Source organism: Glycine max, chromosome 19 (genome assembly GCF_000004515.6).
Source record: "Glycine max cultivar Williams 82 chromosome 19, Glycine_max_v4.0, whole genome shotgun sequence".
Lineage (NCBI taxonomy): Eukaryota > Viridiplantae > Streptophyta > Magnoliopsida > Fabales > Fabaceae > Glycine > Glycine max.
This window is the reverse complement of record NC_038255.2, coordinates 41,040,942-41,058,562: the sequence shown is the minus strand read 5'-3', so window position 1 is coordinate 41,058,562 and position 17,621 is coordinate 41,040,942. Positions and strand designations below refer to the sequence as shown.

At 34.2% G+C, this 17,621-nt stretch overlaps 3 protein-coding genes across 4 annotated transcripts; 2 read left to right on the top strand and 1 right to left on the bottom strand.

The window, feature by feature from the left end:
* The first annotated feature begins 2,058 nt into the window (after nucleotides 1-2,058).
* On the top strand, nucleotides 2,059-11,202 carry TGA25 (bZIP transcription factor). Of its 2 annotated transcripts, none has more exons than XM_003554148.4 (11): nucleotides 2,059-2,789; nucleotides 2,891-2,991; nucleotides 3,781-3,869; nucleotides 4,070-4,192; nucleotides 4,402-4,470; nucleotides 4,591-4,650; nucleotides 4,792-4,869; nucleotides 4,993-5,068; nucleotides 5,172-5,443; nucleotides 6,324-6,563; nucleotides 8,940-11,202. In XM_003554148.4, exons 1-11 carry the CDS (start codon nucleotides 2,575-2,577, stop codon nucleotides 9,087-9,089), a joined length of 1,473 nt encoding a protein of 490 aa, XP_003554196.1. In that variant the 5' UTR covers nucleotides 2,059-2,574; the 3' UTR covers nucleotides 9,090-11,202. The 2 variants fall into 2 exon arrangements, with proteins under 2 accessions (XP_003554196.1, XP_006604382.1); XM_006604319.4 differs by having other exon boundaries at nucleotides 2,888-2,991.
* A 1,621-nt stretch (nucleotides 11,203-12,823) lies between these two features.
* Nucleotides 12,824-14,237, top strand: LOC100799184 (polygalacturonase inhibitor). The gene has a single exon (XM_003554147.5). The coding sequence runs from the start codon at nucleotides 12,924-12,926 to the stop codon at nucleotides 13,977-13,979; it is 1,056 nt and encodes a 351-aa protein (XP_003554195.4). The 5' UTR covers nucleotides 12,824-12,923; the 3' UTR covers nucleotides 13,980-14,237.
* A 349-nt stretch (nucleotides 14,238-14,586) lies between these two features.
* LOC100499912 (uncharacterized) lies at nucleotides 14,587-16,274 on the bottom strand. Its single transcript, NM_001250924.2, is given in 3 exon segments — nucleotides 14,587-14,888; nucleotides 15,892-16,005; nucleotides 16,089-16,274. Coding segments are annotated over 3 exon segments (372 nt in total). The 5' UTR covers nucleotides 16,204-16,274; the 3' UTR covers nucleotides 14,587-14,745.
* Between the last annotated feature and the right edge of the window lie 1,347 nt (nucleotides 16,275-17,621).

Genomic DNA, 17,621 nt, shown 5'->3' with positions numbered 1-17,621 from the left:
GATGTATATGTTGAAAACTTGTGGTCACATGTGGTAATAATTTCCTCACCAATTACTTGTTAAGAAACTAGCAGCTAACTACATTGTTCCTTAAGTTCACCAGTATATATTGTTGCTTAGGTGCATTGTTTCTATGAGATGGTGTTGACGACATGTAATGAAGTGGCTATTCTAAAAATCTCTGTCCCCCAATTTGAACACCTCAATGAATTTTGTGGGTCAATGCACGTGCCCCTCCGAAAGCCAATTTTACCTTGTGAATTTCAGATTACCAAATAGCAATTGATATTGGCGACTCTTACTAATCAAAACACAGACAAATTCAATATATACGTGGGACACGTTGAAGAGTCTTGCCTTCAGCATTTTCAACAAGGTTTAAGAATGTTTGAAGTAATGACAAAAAAAAATTGTTTGGGGCAAACGAGTTTAGTGGCATAAGAATTTCAAGAGGTGTTGACTTTGGTGGGGTATGTATATTTTTTTAGTAATGTTGATAAATGGTAAAAAAATAATCATCATTTAAAAAAATTCAGAAAAGAATTTATAAATTAAATAATTGCTTGATTTTCCCGGAAGCAACTTGATGGCCTTCACATAGCAAAATGATTCCCAAAGTCAATGTTTTTCCTTAATTAACTAACATCTCAATTTCAATAGAAACCTTATGAAATGTTTTATATACATTATTTTTCATTAATCTTTGAAAAATACTTAACTACCAAGATTTTTTTTGCTTGAATCATTGTTTTAATGAATTAGCATTGTTAATGACTTTTGCATAGATAAATAATTCTTACCTTGACATGCCAGCAATTATAAAATAAATTTTGTCATTTTTTTATGTAGTATGTATAACTTTTATTTTCGGTATTTATTTATTTGTTTATTTATTTTTGCTTGTAACCTAGCCTTTTAGAATTATAGAGTTGGCTATAGACGCCATCTGGAATTTGGGTGTGGAGATAGAAATTTGAATGGCTATTTTCTTGTGACTTGAATTTGTATTTAGTGATTTTTAATTCGTAATCTCCCTTCATAATTTTATTGTTTTTCCAAAGTCAATTTTGTCTATTGTTGAGAACAACTCTAAAATAGATTATGCTGTATATAGAAGTATTTTCAACCATCCACCATTGAGATAATTACTTACGTCTGAAAGCTCGCTTCATATGATTGTAACTATTCAATAGATAAATTCTTCAACCTTGAAAACGATCTATAAGATTCAACCTGTGAGAAAATCATTTTCAAACTTAAGGAATATCACTGTCTAGCTACTATTTCTACAACGACTAGATTAATTAAGAAGACATGTGGAAATATAATTTAATATATCTCCTTCGAAATCATAAAGGGTGAATGTTAATTACCTCTCCAAGTTGACAAGGGATTTCAAAGTATAAAAAACTCCATATATATAAATTAATAATTATTAGTTATATAAAATATTCCATCACAATTACCTTGTTTTATTTGAAACGGAGCTTGTATCAAACAAAACAAAACAAAACAAAATAGAAGAGAGAGGACAATTGTTTTATTTTAAAAAATTGAATATATACAGATAAAAAAAAAAAGGATCCGACTAAACGTCTGAAAACAAACGTGACCAAGTAACAAAGTAAATTATATATAAATTCCAAAAAAAAGTAAATTATATATAAAAAGTATAAATTTTTAATAAAAAATATATAAATGAATTTAATGACTATGCGACAACAATAAAAAATAATTTTATAATATCATTTAATGTTTGAATTATTTTAAAATATATTTTTTTAAAATTAATAAATTTATTATACATATTTAATTGTGATGGGATATAAAATATTTTACAGCGTTAGTTTATAAATTTTTTCTCTAAATAATAATTAGTTAACAAGGTTAAATAATATAAAACAATGTGTAAAACTTCGTGGTGTGGCTAATATGTTTAAACAGACAGAGCCGCCACAGGCATATCTACGTGTAAGCGTTTGCATGAAAATGTCAATAGTAAAAGTTGAACATAGAAAAAGACTTTTTGGTCATTTCACGCTATAGAATAAGTAAGCTACGCACGGAAGCGTTTAAGGTTGTTGGTTTTTTTTTTTTTTTCCATTCCATCTTTCAATTCAAAATTGGTTTTCTCTCCACAAAAACAAACAGAACCACAAAGACAGGTTTTGTTGCTCTTCTGTGGTTCTTCCAGAGAGAGAGAGAGAGGGTTGAAGAGGATGTTCTGAGAGGACCGCTTTATCTGAAAAAAGATCTTGGTTTGCAGAAAGTCATCTTTCAGAGAGAGAGAGAGAGAGAGAGAAAGAGGTGTAATAGAAAAAGAGTGTTGTCTTTTGTTTGTTTGTAACTTTACATTGAATTCCATTATTTTTTTCTCTCTCTCTCTTGTGTTACTCGCTACAAGCTATATGACTATAACCGACTCCATCTTTTACCGTGGAAGAAGGAAATGAATATCACAAGTGGAAGAAGACACAGAAGGCGCTAGGAGCATAGCTACTTTAAGAGAGAACAAGGAGCAAGAGAAGAAAACAACAAAAACAAAAGCTTTTAGGTTGTTCTTTCTCTTGTGTCATGGCTTCTTCAAAGACCACCAACCCAACAACAACTACTACACAATTGGAACCACTCCCACCACCTCAACAACGCCATCCTCCTCCTCCTCATCATCAGTTGCAACAACACCACCACCACCACCATCATCATCAACAAATTCATGACCATCATCAAATTTCTTTTGGAATGATGCAATCCTCTTCTTCATTTTCCTCTATCCCCGGAAACTACCTGTGGGTTTTTGTTTGTCTTACATTATATTTTGCGTTTTTGGTTTCTGTTTTTTCTTTTTGTAATTATACGTGTGTGCGTGTGTGTGTGTTTATGTCAGCAGAAGCAAGGATTCCGGAGCTTATGACTTGGGTGAATTGGATCAAGCCTTTTTCCTCTACCTTGATGGACAAGCAGACCCTTCTAGTGTTCAAGACCAAAGACGTGAGCTTTCTCATGAACACTCTCTCTCTCTCACACACACACATGGAAATTTCTTTTGCTTCTAACTTGCAAATTCAAAAAGAGGGTCTCTCCTTTCTTCCCTCTCGATCATTTTTCGTTCGTTTAGGAGATTCTCTTTGTTTGGTCACACACCAAAAGCATGTCTGGCTGATTCGTATATGCAGCAGCTTCGTACTTCCTTTGACCAGATCCTTGCACAGAAGGGAGGGGCAAAAAAATGGAGTAGACGTTTCCGTTTCTAAAAAAGAAAAAGAAAATGAAAATTTTCTCTCTCTACATTTATTTATTTTTCTCTAGTTTATTTGTTTTCTTGTTTTTATTGCTTGGGGTTTGGGAGTGCGAGACCATGACATGTAACAAACCGGGTGTCATGATCTCCTTCAAACAAAAACACCACATGTACTGAAAAGGGTAACGAGTAGGGTATGGGGGTGCCTTCTGCTTTTACTCTCTTTACTTTTCTCCTTTCTTTCTTTTTTTTTTTTCAGTTTGGAAGAACCGGCTACAATTGCATGATAATTCCCACACCAATTTCTTTGCCTCACACACACACACACACTCACACCTCTCTTGCCTTTTGTGATCTCTCTTATTTTCTCATTTGGGTCGTCTCTTGATCATTCCGTCCCTTGAAAAAAAGACCCTCTTTAATTTCTGTCTTTCATTTCTCCCACCTATCTGATTATATATATTAATATTAACTTGCTTAGATATATTTTTACATATAATTGATGTTGATGAATTTGGTGCATGTGTGCATCTCGGCAGAAAACTCATCATCAGGAATGAGGCCTCCAACTCTCAACATTTTCCCCTCTAAGCCTATGCATGTAGAGCCATCATCATCCAAGGCCAAGGTGTAATCATTATCGATATCTCACACTGTCAATTTTATTAGATAGTATATAATATGCTATACTCTTACACTCTCTTTCTGTTATCATTTCGATCGTGTTACATATACACATAGTGATATAAGTTTGGTCAATATTAATCGTAGTAAATAATAGCACTATATTAATAGGTTTTATATATTTATATTTGGCGATTATGATAGGCTAACATAGAGCTAGTTTCTCCACAAACAAGTGGATCAAAGAGGCCATCAGAGCCGTCGATGGAGTTGGCCAACCCTCGAAACGAAACTGCTTCTGCCCCTCAGCCACCCAAACCTGTCAAGGTACGTACGAACATAATAATAATAATATATATCAGAGAAAAATACATAGTATATCTTAAATTTATAGTTATAAATAACCAGAATAAGAATCAGAGTTTGGTAGCATATCTTTGAAGCCTGGTGAGGTTCTGACCTTAAGTATAATTCTTCTTATTATTATTATCATCTAAAGTTTCTCTAACTAATCACTTATGCATATACTATGGCAGCGAGAGAGCAACCGCAAAGGTCCAACGTCAAGTTCTGAACATGAAGGACCTAAAACACCAGATCCTAAGGTTAACTATTAATTTTATCTTTCTTCCATCTCCTTTTTGTTTTTTCAAGCAAGTTACTCATTTTAAAACAAAAGGGTGACAAACGATGCTAACATTTGCGCTTTAAAACGTTGTGCACAGACACTCAGAAGACTTGCTCAGAATAGAGAGGCAGCTAGGAAAAGCAGGCTTAGGAAAAAGGTAACTAATAAGTGATTCCATAGGAAGAGATAATTTTTAACTCAACCCTATTGTTTTTTTCACTCTTTCGGTAAGACTTGTCAAAGGCCTTATTATTAATCAGCCATGTACCATTCTGTTTGTCCTTTTTCTCTCTCTCAGGCATATGTTCAACAACTAGAGTCGAGTAGGATTAGGCTGAATCAGCTGGAACAAGAGCTACAACGTGCTAGAACTCAGGTAATTAAGGAATTAATCAGAATATGCTATAACTGGCCATGACACTGCTAAAGTTTTTAACTTCAAACACCCTGTGGTTTTTACTTTTTACAACTTACAAGTAATGTGTGTTTCTATTTTTAGGGCATGTTCTTGGGTGGAGGCGCACTTTTGGGTGGAGAGCAAGGCCTTCCTGTCACTATGAATACTATTAGCACGGGTCTCTCTTCCCACTAACAATATGCTATGCATGCTTTATTCTCTTATATTTAATTTCCAAAATCTTTTATTTTTTCTTATGAATGTGTACATATAATTTTCAGAGGCTGCAATGTTTGACGTAGAATATGCTAGATGGCAAGAGGAGCACCACCGCATAGTGTGTGAGCTAAGAGCTGCAGTGCAAGAGCACCTTCCTGAAAACGAGCTTAGACTGTTTGTGGACAATTGTTTGGCGCATTATGATCAAGTGATGAACCTCAAGAGCTTAGTGGCCAAAACAGATGTGTTCCATCTTGTTTCTGGCACGTGGAAGACCCCAGCTGAACGTTGCTTCATGTGGATCGGTGGTTTCAGGCCATCTGAACTCATCAAGGTACTGGCACACAAAATTATTGTAACCAAATCTTGTTCACAAATGCTATAAACATATATCCTACTCATGACTCATGACTCAAAATTATATTATATATGTGACAACTTGAAGATAAAACCCACTTAGATATATAAACTTGATGTTCTATATGGGAAATATCAAGTGATCAAGTTTATCTGATGCTGATAATTAAAAAAATTGGTTTCTCGTGATTTTTCTTTTAGTAAAAAGGCCTATTATTTTCAATATTTATATATATAATATAATTAAAATTTGGAGTGTGGGGGGTGATTTTTTGATAACTTGTATGCGAAGAGGGAGGAGGGAATTGGGGTGCGTTATATACAGTATTTATTACAAGAAGTTGATGTTATAAATGCATGAACTACGTTTTGTCGGTAGGGTCAACAAAAAAAACGAGGGGTATGAATTCAACGTCATCAATGAATAATGGGTAGAGTTATGCTTCATTTCCATAAAGCTATTATACCTTTAACTCCAATGATCATGGTTATAATTAACTGGAGGTCGATTAAGAAATACTAGTAAGCTAGTAAAGGGAAAGTGGTGGCACGGGTCTTTATCTCTCATTTTTCTTCTTCTCAACATGGTTGTTGTTGATGGGAAATGGGAACAAAGTTCTCGTTTCCTTATCCATCTCTTTCTTTGTTCTGTAGTTAATCAATTGATAACTAAGCAACTTCTCACAACCATAAAATTGTGTCATTTTATTATATTCTTCATACACGGAGGATAATAGTATAGCTATTTGCATATAAGAAGAAACAATTTTTTTTTTAATAATCTACTCTCTTTAATGACAAGTTGCAATATTATATGTTTAATTTTATTGATATTGAATTTAATTAATGTGTTTTAGATTATTGTGCGTCAAATTGAGCCTCTCACGGAGCAACAAATATTGGGCATATGTGGATTGCAACAATCTACACAAGAAGCAGAAGAGGCTCTCTCCCAAGGGCTCGAGGCTCTTAATCAATCTCTCTCAGACACTATAACATCAGATTCTCTTAGTTATCCTCCCAATATGGCTAACTATATGGGACAGATGGCTGTAGCCATGAACAAGCTCTCCACTCTTGAAGGTTTCGTGAGACAGGTACATTGCATTGATTACTTTAACTTAACGTGTTTATCCTAAATTTTTAAATGTGTGGGTATATATAGTAACGATATTTAATTATTACACATCAAAATTATTAATACTAATATTCGCTACAATTGACTTTTAAATGATTAAAGAAAGAAAGATGGAAAAAAATATATATGCATTTTCTTGTTAACTAAAATAATGTAATATTTTATGCGAGTCAATGTCATTACTCATAAAAAAAATGTTCATCATGGGCATTAAATTTGGCATTGGTGATTTGGTGAGGGAGTTTCATGACCGTCTGATCTTGGTTGATTAGTTTTTGTGGTCCCCCACGACCGTGTTTCCATAACGAATCTTGTGGGGTCAGGTAGGAAGAAGAATCTGTTGTTCTTCGGGTAGGGGAACCTGCCCCAAACCCATGAACTACTCCTTCCATGCATGAGGTTGTTACATAGAATCTACAAACAGATTATAAAATATGCATCTCATTTAGACGTACATTTGGGGGGGAGGGGGGGCTTATGTTTATATCTCGAAATGGACTCTGGTTCCTTTCGGATCTGTCTGGTGGTACAGGTACTTGGGCTATAAACATTTATATATAAACAAACATATATGCACCTTAATAAGGAAAATTACATGCAACAAAATCGAAGGTGTATGTGTACTAAAGCTTAAAAGTAGAAGGAAAATTATTTCCTGCTTATAGTATTTGTTAATATTAAAAATCCAAATATATATATATATATATATATATATATATATATATATATATATATATATATATATATATCGCTTCGTGTGTATATATTTTTAAAAATGATTTGATATAGTTGAGTAGTTACTAATAATAATAGCAATAAAACATATGGCTCAAGTACATTATAACTGGAGTGCTGAAAGTTTATATATATTATTTTGAACATTTCATTAACATTAACATTAAATGCCAAAGGTAAGTGTGTGTACTATTGATCACATACACGTGATACTAGGACAGATCAGTGGTCCCTCACCGATACAATTCTAATTAAAAGATATCTCTTTAGTCCCATATCTGTCTGATGTCACGTTCATAACCGTTTGACTTGAAGACACTACATAGACCCTTTCCCATAACTTCCTTTTTGACTACTTCTTAACAAACGGACAATGTTCGAGTGCAATATGGTGTTGTGTTTGCTTAGTGGAATTTGGGTGTAACGAATGCAACATGTGGTGTGTATGAGTTTTGAATGAAATATGGGGCATATGCTTATTTTCTAAGTAGGAATAGGACATGTTTTTGGAATTTTATTGGTTGAATTGAGTTAAAAGTTTTGGTAAAATGAACCTGAATTTTCTTTGGGAAATATATGCCAGTTAATCTGCACCGGCCATCTTCATTTATGTATGTGATGTATTCATGTGACCAAAGTTGGTTCACCAACTTTTGTTAGTAATTTCTACAGATGAATAGATGATGTTTCAATTGATTACAAGGAAACCAAGAATACACCCTCATTGAGTCAGTTGTAACCAATCCAAACAATGGGAAACGAAAAACCAGAGGAATCTTTAGGCAGATAGACTAATCATAACGATAATGAGTTTTACAACAACCTTTCTCTAATTCATCTCTAAGCTCAACCCCTGGTGGTTTGACCATTTTTATTATCTGTTCTAGAATCTAGACTTCTTTTTGCCACAATATATACTGACTTAAAATTACTCCAACGATGGACCAGGGTTTACTGTGATCATTATTGTTATGGTGTCGCCATTTCAGAAATAATCCAATGTTTGAATATTGTCTCTAATCTCTATGTTGAACAATAATAGTCAACCTCTTTGAAAAAAATGCATAGACTATTCACTAACATTAATATAATAAGGTTTTAATTTAATTAATTCACAATCCGGTTACAAATGTTCTACTATCTTCTTCCATATTGAGGTTAAAAGATCCAAATTTTTATTAAATCTTCCAAAATTTTACTAAAAAAACTCATCACAAGCAGGGAATAATTGGGTAGAGGTTTAAAATCTTATTTCTTGTTTCGAAGTACAAAGAGAAAAGGATGTCATTGTTCCAGTTTCTCTTCCAACCTCTTTTGTCTATTTCTGACCATTATGATTTCATATTTTTTCGAGTTGAAGGTACTTGCAAAAGGATGATTTTCTACCGATATACATATCTTATCCAAATTACTTAAAAAAAAAGAGACAAAATTTAAATGCAATTAGTGTTATTTTTTAAATTAAAACCAGTGTTTCATCTCTTGAAAATTGTCTCTATTTCAATAAAGCAAATAATTAGTTATTAGTTATTGAGATAAAATATAGTTCTTATTTTTATAAAAAAAATAACTTGTTTGAGATTGAAAAACTGACTTACAGGCTGATAATCAGAGGCACCAAACCATTCACCGTCTGCACCAGATCCTAACAACGCGTCAAGCAGCAAGGTGTTTTCTGGCCATAGCTGAGTACTTCCATCGTCTTCGAGCCCTCAGTTCTTTGTGGCTGGCACGCCCTCGCCAAGAATAGGCTCAGTACTCCCTAGCTCTAGCTAGCTATATATGCATGCCCTTAACTTATATATATAGCTTCTTAATTTCTCTTTAATTATAAATTAAATGTTATATCTCTCTTCATCACTCCTCTCTCCCACTGCATCATGGGCTGTATAGATACAGTGATATATAGACAGATCATTAATATAGAATTTAATGTTAACAACTATAGCTCTCCCTTCCTGGTTCTTTTCTGCAATTTTTTGAAGGTTTATATATAGGAAGCCATTTTTGTGATAGAAGAACTATGAGGGAGAATTAATGGAGAGAGGTTGGGTTAATTTAATAAATATTTAAAGAAAATTGGTTTAATTTGTTTGGTTTTTTTTCTTTTTATCAATACATTTTGATTTTGTGGGGGAAATTATGTTCCTCCGAGGTAAAGAGAGTAAGACAACGTTTTTAGTTTCAAGAGGCAAAATGGAAGCTTGTGTTTAACTCAATCGTCCATTTGGCCTCCAAAGTTTGCATGCATAGGCTGTTTTGTCATTGCCATTGATGATCCATATACGCGTTGGTTTTGCCACCAATTTTCAGTTCTTTTTTCTAATATTATTATAATATAGTTTCCTATATTCCATGATCGGTATCCTTTATTTTATTTCAATATCCTTGTGAATGAGTGAGTAAATAAGGTGGTCCATTCTTTTATAAGGTTGGTTGTAACAGTCAATTTCAGATGTCAGGAAGGGAAAAAAAAAACATCCATAGGAGTTACTTTTAATTCGAAGCATTTGTTAGCTTTTTGTTGACTTATAAATCGGTTTTGTTAACTATTATTCCAAGAAAAATAGTTAAAAATTAGTAATCAAAACTTGTATTAAAATATTTAAGTTCTAATATGAATTTTATTTTTAAAATATCTTGATTATGAAATGTTTTTCACGTTATTGATTAATTATACCCCCATCTGGATCAATTAAGTAAGAGATGACTAATGTTAGTATATTCCGTTTAATTTTGAATAACAAACAAACGGAGGGACCCAATTTTAACATTTGATATAAATTTAGGGACTAAAATAATGTCTAAGCATAATATTATAGTAATTATTTTTTTTTAAAAAAAATTGAGGTTTTAACCATTGTCCATAACCATAGTAAATCATCTTCTAGGCAATTATTTAGTACACCTCATTTTTTCTTGGTGCACCCTCAAATTTTGTAAAGTCTCTCCATCTTACCCTTCTTCTTTCAAGCTTCCTCTCTCCCACCACCTCAACCTTGTCAGCATGCTTCCAGCGACTAAGCTCCTCACCACCCCAGGCACAATCATCTTCGCAAGCTGGTCATCCAGCAGTGGCGACACCTTTGGTCCTGGAGGCAACAATCGACTATTGAATTTGTCCTCATCGACATCATCACAATTTTATGTAAAGGAAGAGAGAGAAAGTGGGTAGGTTTTTGTTGATTTTAGATTTGAGGAGGGAGACATTGTGTGTGTGTTTGTTTTCCTCGTGCACATGACTTCATCCTTCACCTCTACATAGCCGCACCACCAGTGTTTATTGTGTATTGCTCAGTCCATTAATACAAATGTATTATAGATTACTCAATCTGAAATATTTTTTTTTGAATTATGAATTGTACAATCAGTAATAAAAAAAAAATACATTACAGATTGAGCAATCCGTAATAGCCACTATCCCTGGGAAATCATTGCCACAATGAAGAGGAAGATGGAGAGAAAAGAGTGACTTGGGAGGGCAAGGGCAAGGGTCCTAGTCGCTGGAAGCACATTGACGAGGCTGAGGTGGTGGAAGAGAGGAAGCTTGGAAGAAGGGTGAAATTGGGGTATTAGAAGATTTGAAGGTGCACCAAGCAAAAAGCAAAAAGGGTGAAACTGGGCATCAACCCGGTGGACTTTGCACGCTCAGTGGAAATCAGTAGAAAGAGATCGAAAAAAGAAGGGGAAAAAAGTCGAGCTGCAAAAATTAAGGACACATTTATTGAAAAATTGATGGCCAGATGTTTTTATTTTTTTTAGTCCAGATGTTTTTATATAATAATAGATTACAATAACTATCTTGAACAATAATGTTTTTAGGGCTTATTTTTCAATAAGAGCATTTTAAGGGAGTTTTCTTCGACGACAATGTTTTTAAGGTTTTCTCTAAACTTCTTATTTTATCCAATCTAACTTTTTTCTCTTTATTTCAGTATGTTTGCGACTTGATTTTGGACAACCATGATCCATGACAGTGACCAATATCTTCTGTTGCGCAGCATGTTAACGATTCCCCACCCATATGAAACATTTTCCTACTTGTATACCAAAACTACGAATGACATGTATTCATGATGACCGTGCAAACAACAAAAAAAACAATATTTTCCTTACGTTGCTTTACTTCGTACTACTGTTAATACAATGGTGGGAGATGGTGGTGGTTTGCTGCGCATTGTACTTATGAGGAAATGCGGACAAGATGAAAATAAGGATAATACATGTCTTTTAAAAGGCTCAATTTTTTTTTGTCATATAAGCTCATTCTTAAGTCTGATTCTGAGAGATACACCAATGCGTATCCAATCCAACGCATATGTTGTTCCTCCCAATAATTTCCAGCTTCGCACTAACACATTTGAGACTTGTAGAGGTAAAGAACGAAACAAAATCAGGCGCACTAACTTGTGAGCTATAAGCTTAATTGGGTGATTAAGAAAGAAAAATAAAAAAGTAAAAAGTCGTAATTTTACTAATAAACCAACAATTATCATTGTTGATACAAAGTAAAATAAAAAATTATCAACCAGGCATCTTGTTCCTCCCAATTATCATTGTATATAATTTTTTTTTTATCAATTTCAATAAAATACAATAAATTATTTTGTTGGTACTTCTTTCCTATTTTTTGAGCTCTATGATATGTGACTATATCAATTTGGAATTACTTCACCACCTATGGTCACGAACTTTATTTTGACGACCGCAAAAATCACCTTTGTAAATGTTCAATTGTTTTTGGATAAACTAAACGTCTACAAAAAGGTAATAAAAGGATGCAATATCCCCCTTCAACTATTGCTTGGGGAGGACTGTGTTTAGTTTTTTTTTTAATTGGTCCACACATTAGTGTTTGATTGCCGAACAAAAGCATTGACATTTTGCCTCTGATCAATAGAGGTGACGGGCGCGGCTGCGTTCTATCCCTGCCAAAATCCAATGCCTAAAAACAGCTAAGGCATTATTTTTGGAATAAACTAATATTTTAATCCTTAAAATTGAAGGCGTTGTCGCAATAGTTTTTAATTTCTAATATATTCAACTTATTACCATTATGTATAGTATTTAACGGAACTATTAGCAAAAATTAATGACTAAATAATTTTAATTTTAAGAACTACTATAATATTGTTTCACTATTTTTCATATTCATTGCGATTGCGTTACAGATAGAAAAATTGGCACGTGAACTGAACATGTATCAAGTTGAAAGCCCTTTGTACTTTTTTGACCAATCCAGCTAGTGTTCATCATAATAAGCAGAGACCAAGAGAGGAATAACAATTTAGTTATTTTTGCTAAGCTTGATGTCCTACCCTCTACAGCACTCAACATGAAAAAAAAATGATGAATGATATACGCGCAAAAATAATTATAATTTTTTCACATTAACATCATAATTGATCACTTCTATTTTTGTTAATTTGATTGTAAGAAGTCCTGCATAGTTAATTTGTGTGTTAATGCTGTCAATATACATGCAATTATATAATAAATAAAAACAATAGATGAATGAGCTGTATTTGGATGCTTTGGTCACTACAGACATCATATTAGTCAAAGTATCCTTATCGTATAATATATGATGTATCCCACCGCATGCTATAAATTTCAACGCTCTCTCACACATTCGAAAATGGTAACCATGTATGGAATATGGTGCTTCATCACGGTCCTGTTGTTCTCCCCAGTGGCGTTTTCGGAACTGTGCAACCCACAGGACAAGAAAGTGCTGCTCCAAATCAAGAAGGACTTCAACAACCCTTACCTGCTAGCCTCCTGGAACCCTAACACCGATTGCTGCAACTGGTACTGCGTCCAGTGCCACCCCGAAACGCACCGCATCAACTCCCTCGTCATATTATCCTCTGTTCCCCAAACCAATTTATCCGGCCCAATACCACCCTCCGTCGGTGACCTACCTTTTCTTGAGACCCTTCAATTCCACAAGCTCCCTAAACTCACCGGCCCAATTCAGCCCACTATAGCCAAGCTCACTAAACTCAAGGAGATCTACATCAGCTGGACCAATGTCTCCGGCCCAGTACCCGATTTCTTGGCCCGGCTCACTAACCTCCAGTTTCTTGACCTTTCCTTTAATAACCTCTCAGGCCCAATCCCCAGCTCACTTTCCCAGCTGTCCAACCTAGTTTCCTTACGCTTGGACCGGAATAGGCTCACGGGCCCAATCCCGGAATCATTCGGGTCCTTCAAGAAGCCTGGCCCGAGCCTGTGGCTATCCCACAACCAGCTTTCCGGGCCCATTCCGGCTTCCTTGGCCAACATAGACCCACAAAGGATAGACTTCTCCAGGAACAAACTCGAAGGCGACGCCTCCGTGCTTTTCGGTCGCAACAAAACGACACAGATAGTTGACGTTTCGAGGAACTCGTTGGCGTTTGATTTATCCAAGGTGGAGTTCCCCACGAGCTTGATATCGTTGGATCTGAATCACAATCAGATCACCGGGAGCATTCCCGTGGGGTTGACCGCAGTGGATTTTTTGCAGGGGTTCAACGTGAGCTATAATCGGTTGTGTGGTGAGATACCGCAGGGTGGGAGATTGCAAAAGTTTGATGTGTATTCGTATTTTCACAACAAGTGTTTATGTGGATCACCCCTTACTAGCTGCAAGTGAAGTGAATTGTGCAGCAGAGAATACGTGCATTTTTAAATAAAAAGAATATCTCTTTCTGTAGACATTGAAAGATAATGTCAAGCTTTACTTCCATCCCTCTTTGTAAAGCTAAAGAACAGGTTTGAATTTTTAATAAGCACTTTTTAGAGAGTCACGCTATTACTAGATTTGTCTAAGGAGTATAAATGGGAAATTTTAATCTAGTTTCACTATAAAACTGCTTATAGTTTTACATAAGAACTGATATTGAAAGTTAAATAGACTCGCCTTCCATTGCTTGTTAATGTGTCTCGGCTCACATTGTATTAGTGCCACAGGCTGTTACAAATAAGAACAGATTCACGTGCTAATTTAGTTTCGTTTAACCCTCTAGCTCATTACAACTAAGAGTTTCAAAAACTGTTAAACCATGATTGTCACAGGAGTGTAACCTTGTGTCTGCTACTTAACACAAAAGTATCCGGTTATAAGTTACTGAACCCAACAGACAAGAGTTGCTAAACACACGGCCATTGTTAGTTCTGCGTGTATATATTTAATGTTAGCTGAGGAAATAACAAATGATTTCTAATTTGTAATAATTTCAAAACAAATATATGTAAGATTCTAGAATATATCAAGATGGCATTTCTCGGGTATTCATCAATGTCTACAACCGTAAAACTAGAGAAAACAATCCAACTCAGTCCCACAATCAAAACTTACAAAATACAAAAAAAGAGAGGGAAAAAACTGGGAAGCATAACAGTTAAAATTTGAATCCAGATCAAGCATCTGCAATGGTAACCTCAACCTCCACACCAGGTTCAATCGTGATAGAGGTAATCTGCTTAACTACATCTGGGGAACTGTAGAGGTCAATCACTCTCTTGTGCACACGAAGTTCAAATCTGTCCCATGTGTTGGTACCTGAAAAACAAGCAGTTTCATGAACACAGGCTTTAATATCATTCATTGACCAAAATACTTCAAAAATCAAATCAACAAGCTAAGTAACACAACTATCGGTGTTCCGTAGAAAACATATGAACAGCACACACATACACAATTAAGATACTTGGGTAAGACAAGAAAGCACAACATTTTTCAAGCTTTTAGCCACAACAGCAGCTTTCGATGTTTCAGGCTGCAAGAATGATCATGCTCACAAGTCACATAAAATCAATCACATAATAACAAATGACAGAGGAGCCAATCCAGCAAACCACGTGCATAGGTAAGTTATTTACATCACAATTTGTTGAAGAACATTCGGACTTAAAAGTACCAAATATCATTCAATAAACATGAATTAAGAAAATTATAGATAAAACTTAAACAATTTGCCCAGCACTGCCACTAAAAGAATGAAAGTTGAAACAAAACATTTTTTTATCCCACAATTGGTACTTTTTCAGAATGATAGATCACCGAGGTTCGGGTCCATAAACAATTGCCCTGTGAAGACTCACTTTCACTACAGCTCCGGTGGTTTCCCTTAACCAAGCCACAGCCTATGAGTTGCAGTCTCATTCTTCCCCTCTTCAACAGACACGCAGTCAGAGTCCCAAGCCTCCAAAGAAATAGATTACCGACAAAACAAAACCTCCCGTTCATCCCTTATTCGTATTTATAAACATGATATAACTAACTTAATCTTCCTTTTTCCTTCAAAATCCTCCATCCAAATTTTCCATTTAGCACATTCCAGACCTTAAAAAGTAAGAGATATATTGCAAAACTACTCTTTATACAAAGGGCATCCATGTTCAAAACTACAACACATAACATAGCAAGATAGAAGAACATTGAGGCAAACCCAATTGCAAAACGAACATCAATCAAAAGAGCAATATAAGAAGCAAAGAATAAAAGGAACAAGTGAACCAAACAGCAACCATAATAATAAAAAGTGAGGAAAGAATGTAAATACCTTCACCACAAGGGGACTTCCTGGTAGTGATGAGAAGAACCTTAGTGGGCATCCTGACAGGTCCCTTAACCCTGAGGCGCTTGTCCTTTGCACCGCGAACCAAGTCCGCACAAACTAAAAGTAACATAAAAACCGAAACATAAGCCTAAGGAGAGCGACAACCTTAAAAACAAAAACTAGAATCAATTGGGGCATACCCTTCTCGAGGTTTTTGACGTGCTTGGAGGAAAGGGTGATCCTTATCTTGTGGATCTGCTCCTGGGGCTCCTCCAAGCCGGGCTTTGTGGGCTTCATCGCAGCGTAAGTCGCCATTGTTCACGCCGATAGACAAAAACGGAAGAAGAAGCCGCCGCGTCTGGAAATAAGAGAGGGCTTTGGCGTACAATGGAATAGAAAACCTAGAGGGTTTTTAGGGCAAAACAATGAAGTTTTGCAAATCACCCACTATGAATTATACTATTTCCTTACTTGCCCCAGTTACCACCGATGCAAATTTTATTGGACCGTACAAATTAGGGTTAACATCGAGTCATTGGAACACTTTATTTATTCCAAACCAAATTGTTTTTCGTTAAAATCTTGTTGGTCACTTTTAAGTTTTTTTTATCTATTAAACTTGAACATAAAATTTTACTTAAAAAGATTGAACTTAATTTTATTTATACCAACGAATTGTTGATAAACAATTCAACTTATTTATAATTTATATTTTATTAATCTTAACATTGAATATAGTTATTTACCAAAAAAAAGTTAGGTATAGTTAAATTGTAAAACAGAAAAGGTATAAAAATTAAACTAAGATATAGTATTTTATAGTATATATTTTAAAATAAATAATATTATTATAAATATAATATCATATTATAAAAATATTATTAATATTACATATTCATTGAAAAAAAAAAACTTTTTGCAATAATAGAGCATATCTAAACTCATCCTCAAAATAGGTCAAGTCTAATTTCTAAAATTTGAACTACTGAAAATTAATCTTAGACCGAACCGAACTGAGTTCAATAAATAAATGAATAATGTCCCTACTTTCTTGTATCAAATATGACTAAATATATATAATACGGTAAAATAAAATTTAAATTAAGATCAAACTTGATATAATATGATATATTATTTGAACTAGTGAAAATTAACCTTAGACCGAACCGAACTGACTTCAATAAATAAATGAATAATGTTCCTACTTGCTTTTATCAAATATGACTAAATATATATAATACGATAAAATAAAATTTAAATTAAGATCAAACTTGATATAATATGATATATTATTTGCTTTTATAAATTAATAAATAATTTATTATACCAAAAAACAACTCAATTTTACTGTTGAGGAGATGAACTCGTTTGCTAGATAATGCTCATTGTGTTTGGTTGAGAGAAGAAGAGAAAAAATAGAGAAAAAATTGTAAGGCTCACACTTATGCTCTAATTCAACTTTTTTATTTTTATTTTTGTTCTTTCAACCGAACACAAAATAATTGAGGGAGTACGATATAAATGTAAACAAAATTGTACGCTCAACCAATCATAAATAATTTTCCTTCTTTACAAATTTTCTTCACTGTTTATGTATTGTTTCTCTATGTTTAGAAGTGCTACAGAAGTTTTTTTTTACTCGCTTTTCTGTTTGTATAATTTGAATTGAACAACACAAAAACATTTCGAATAGGAAAACCTCAAATAGTAAACAACTCATTTTTGTTGTGATT

Bases quoted from the DNA above. Each gene is read 5' to 3' on its own strand.
- TGA25 (XM_006604319.4), top strand. From the start codon at position 2,575: ATGGCTTCTTCAAAGACCACCAACCCAACAACAACTACTACACAATTG. The intron at 4,651-4,791 runs GTAACTAATAAG...TCTCTCTCTCAG, and splicing joins AAAGCAGGCTTAGGAAAAAG to GCATATGTTCAACAACTAGA. The intron at 6,564-8,939 runs GTACATTGCATT...ACTGACTTACAG, and splicing joins TTGAAGGTTTCGTGAGACAG to GCTGATAATCAGAGGCACCA.
- LOC100799184 (XM_003554147.5), top strand. From the start codon at position 12,924: ATGATGTATCCCACCGCATGCTATAAATTTCAACGCTCTCTCACACAT.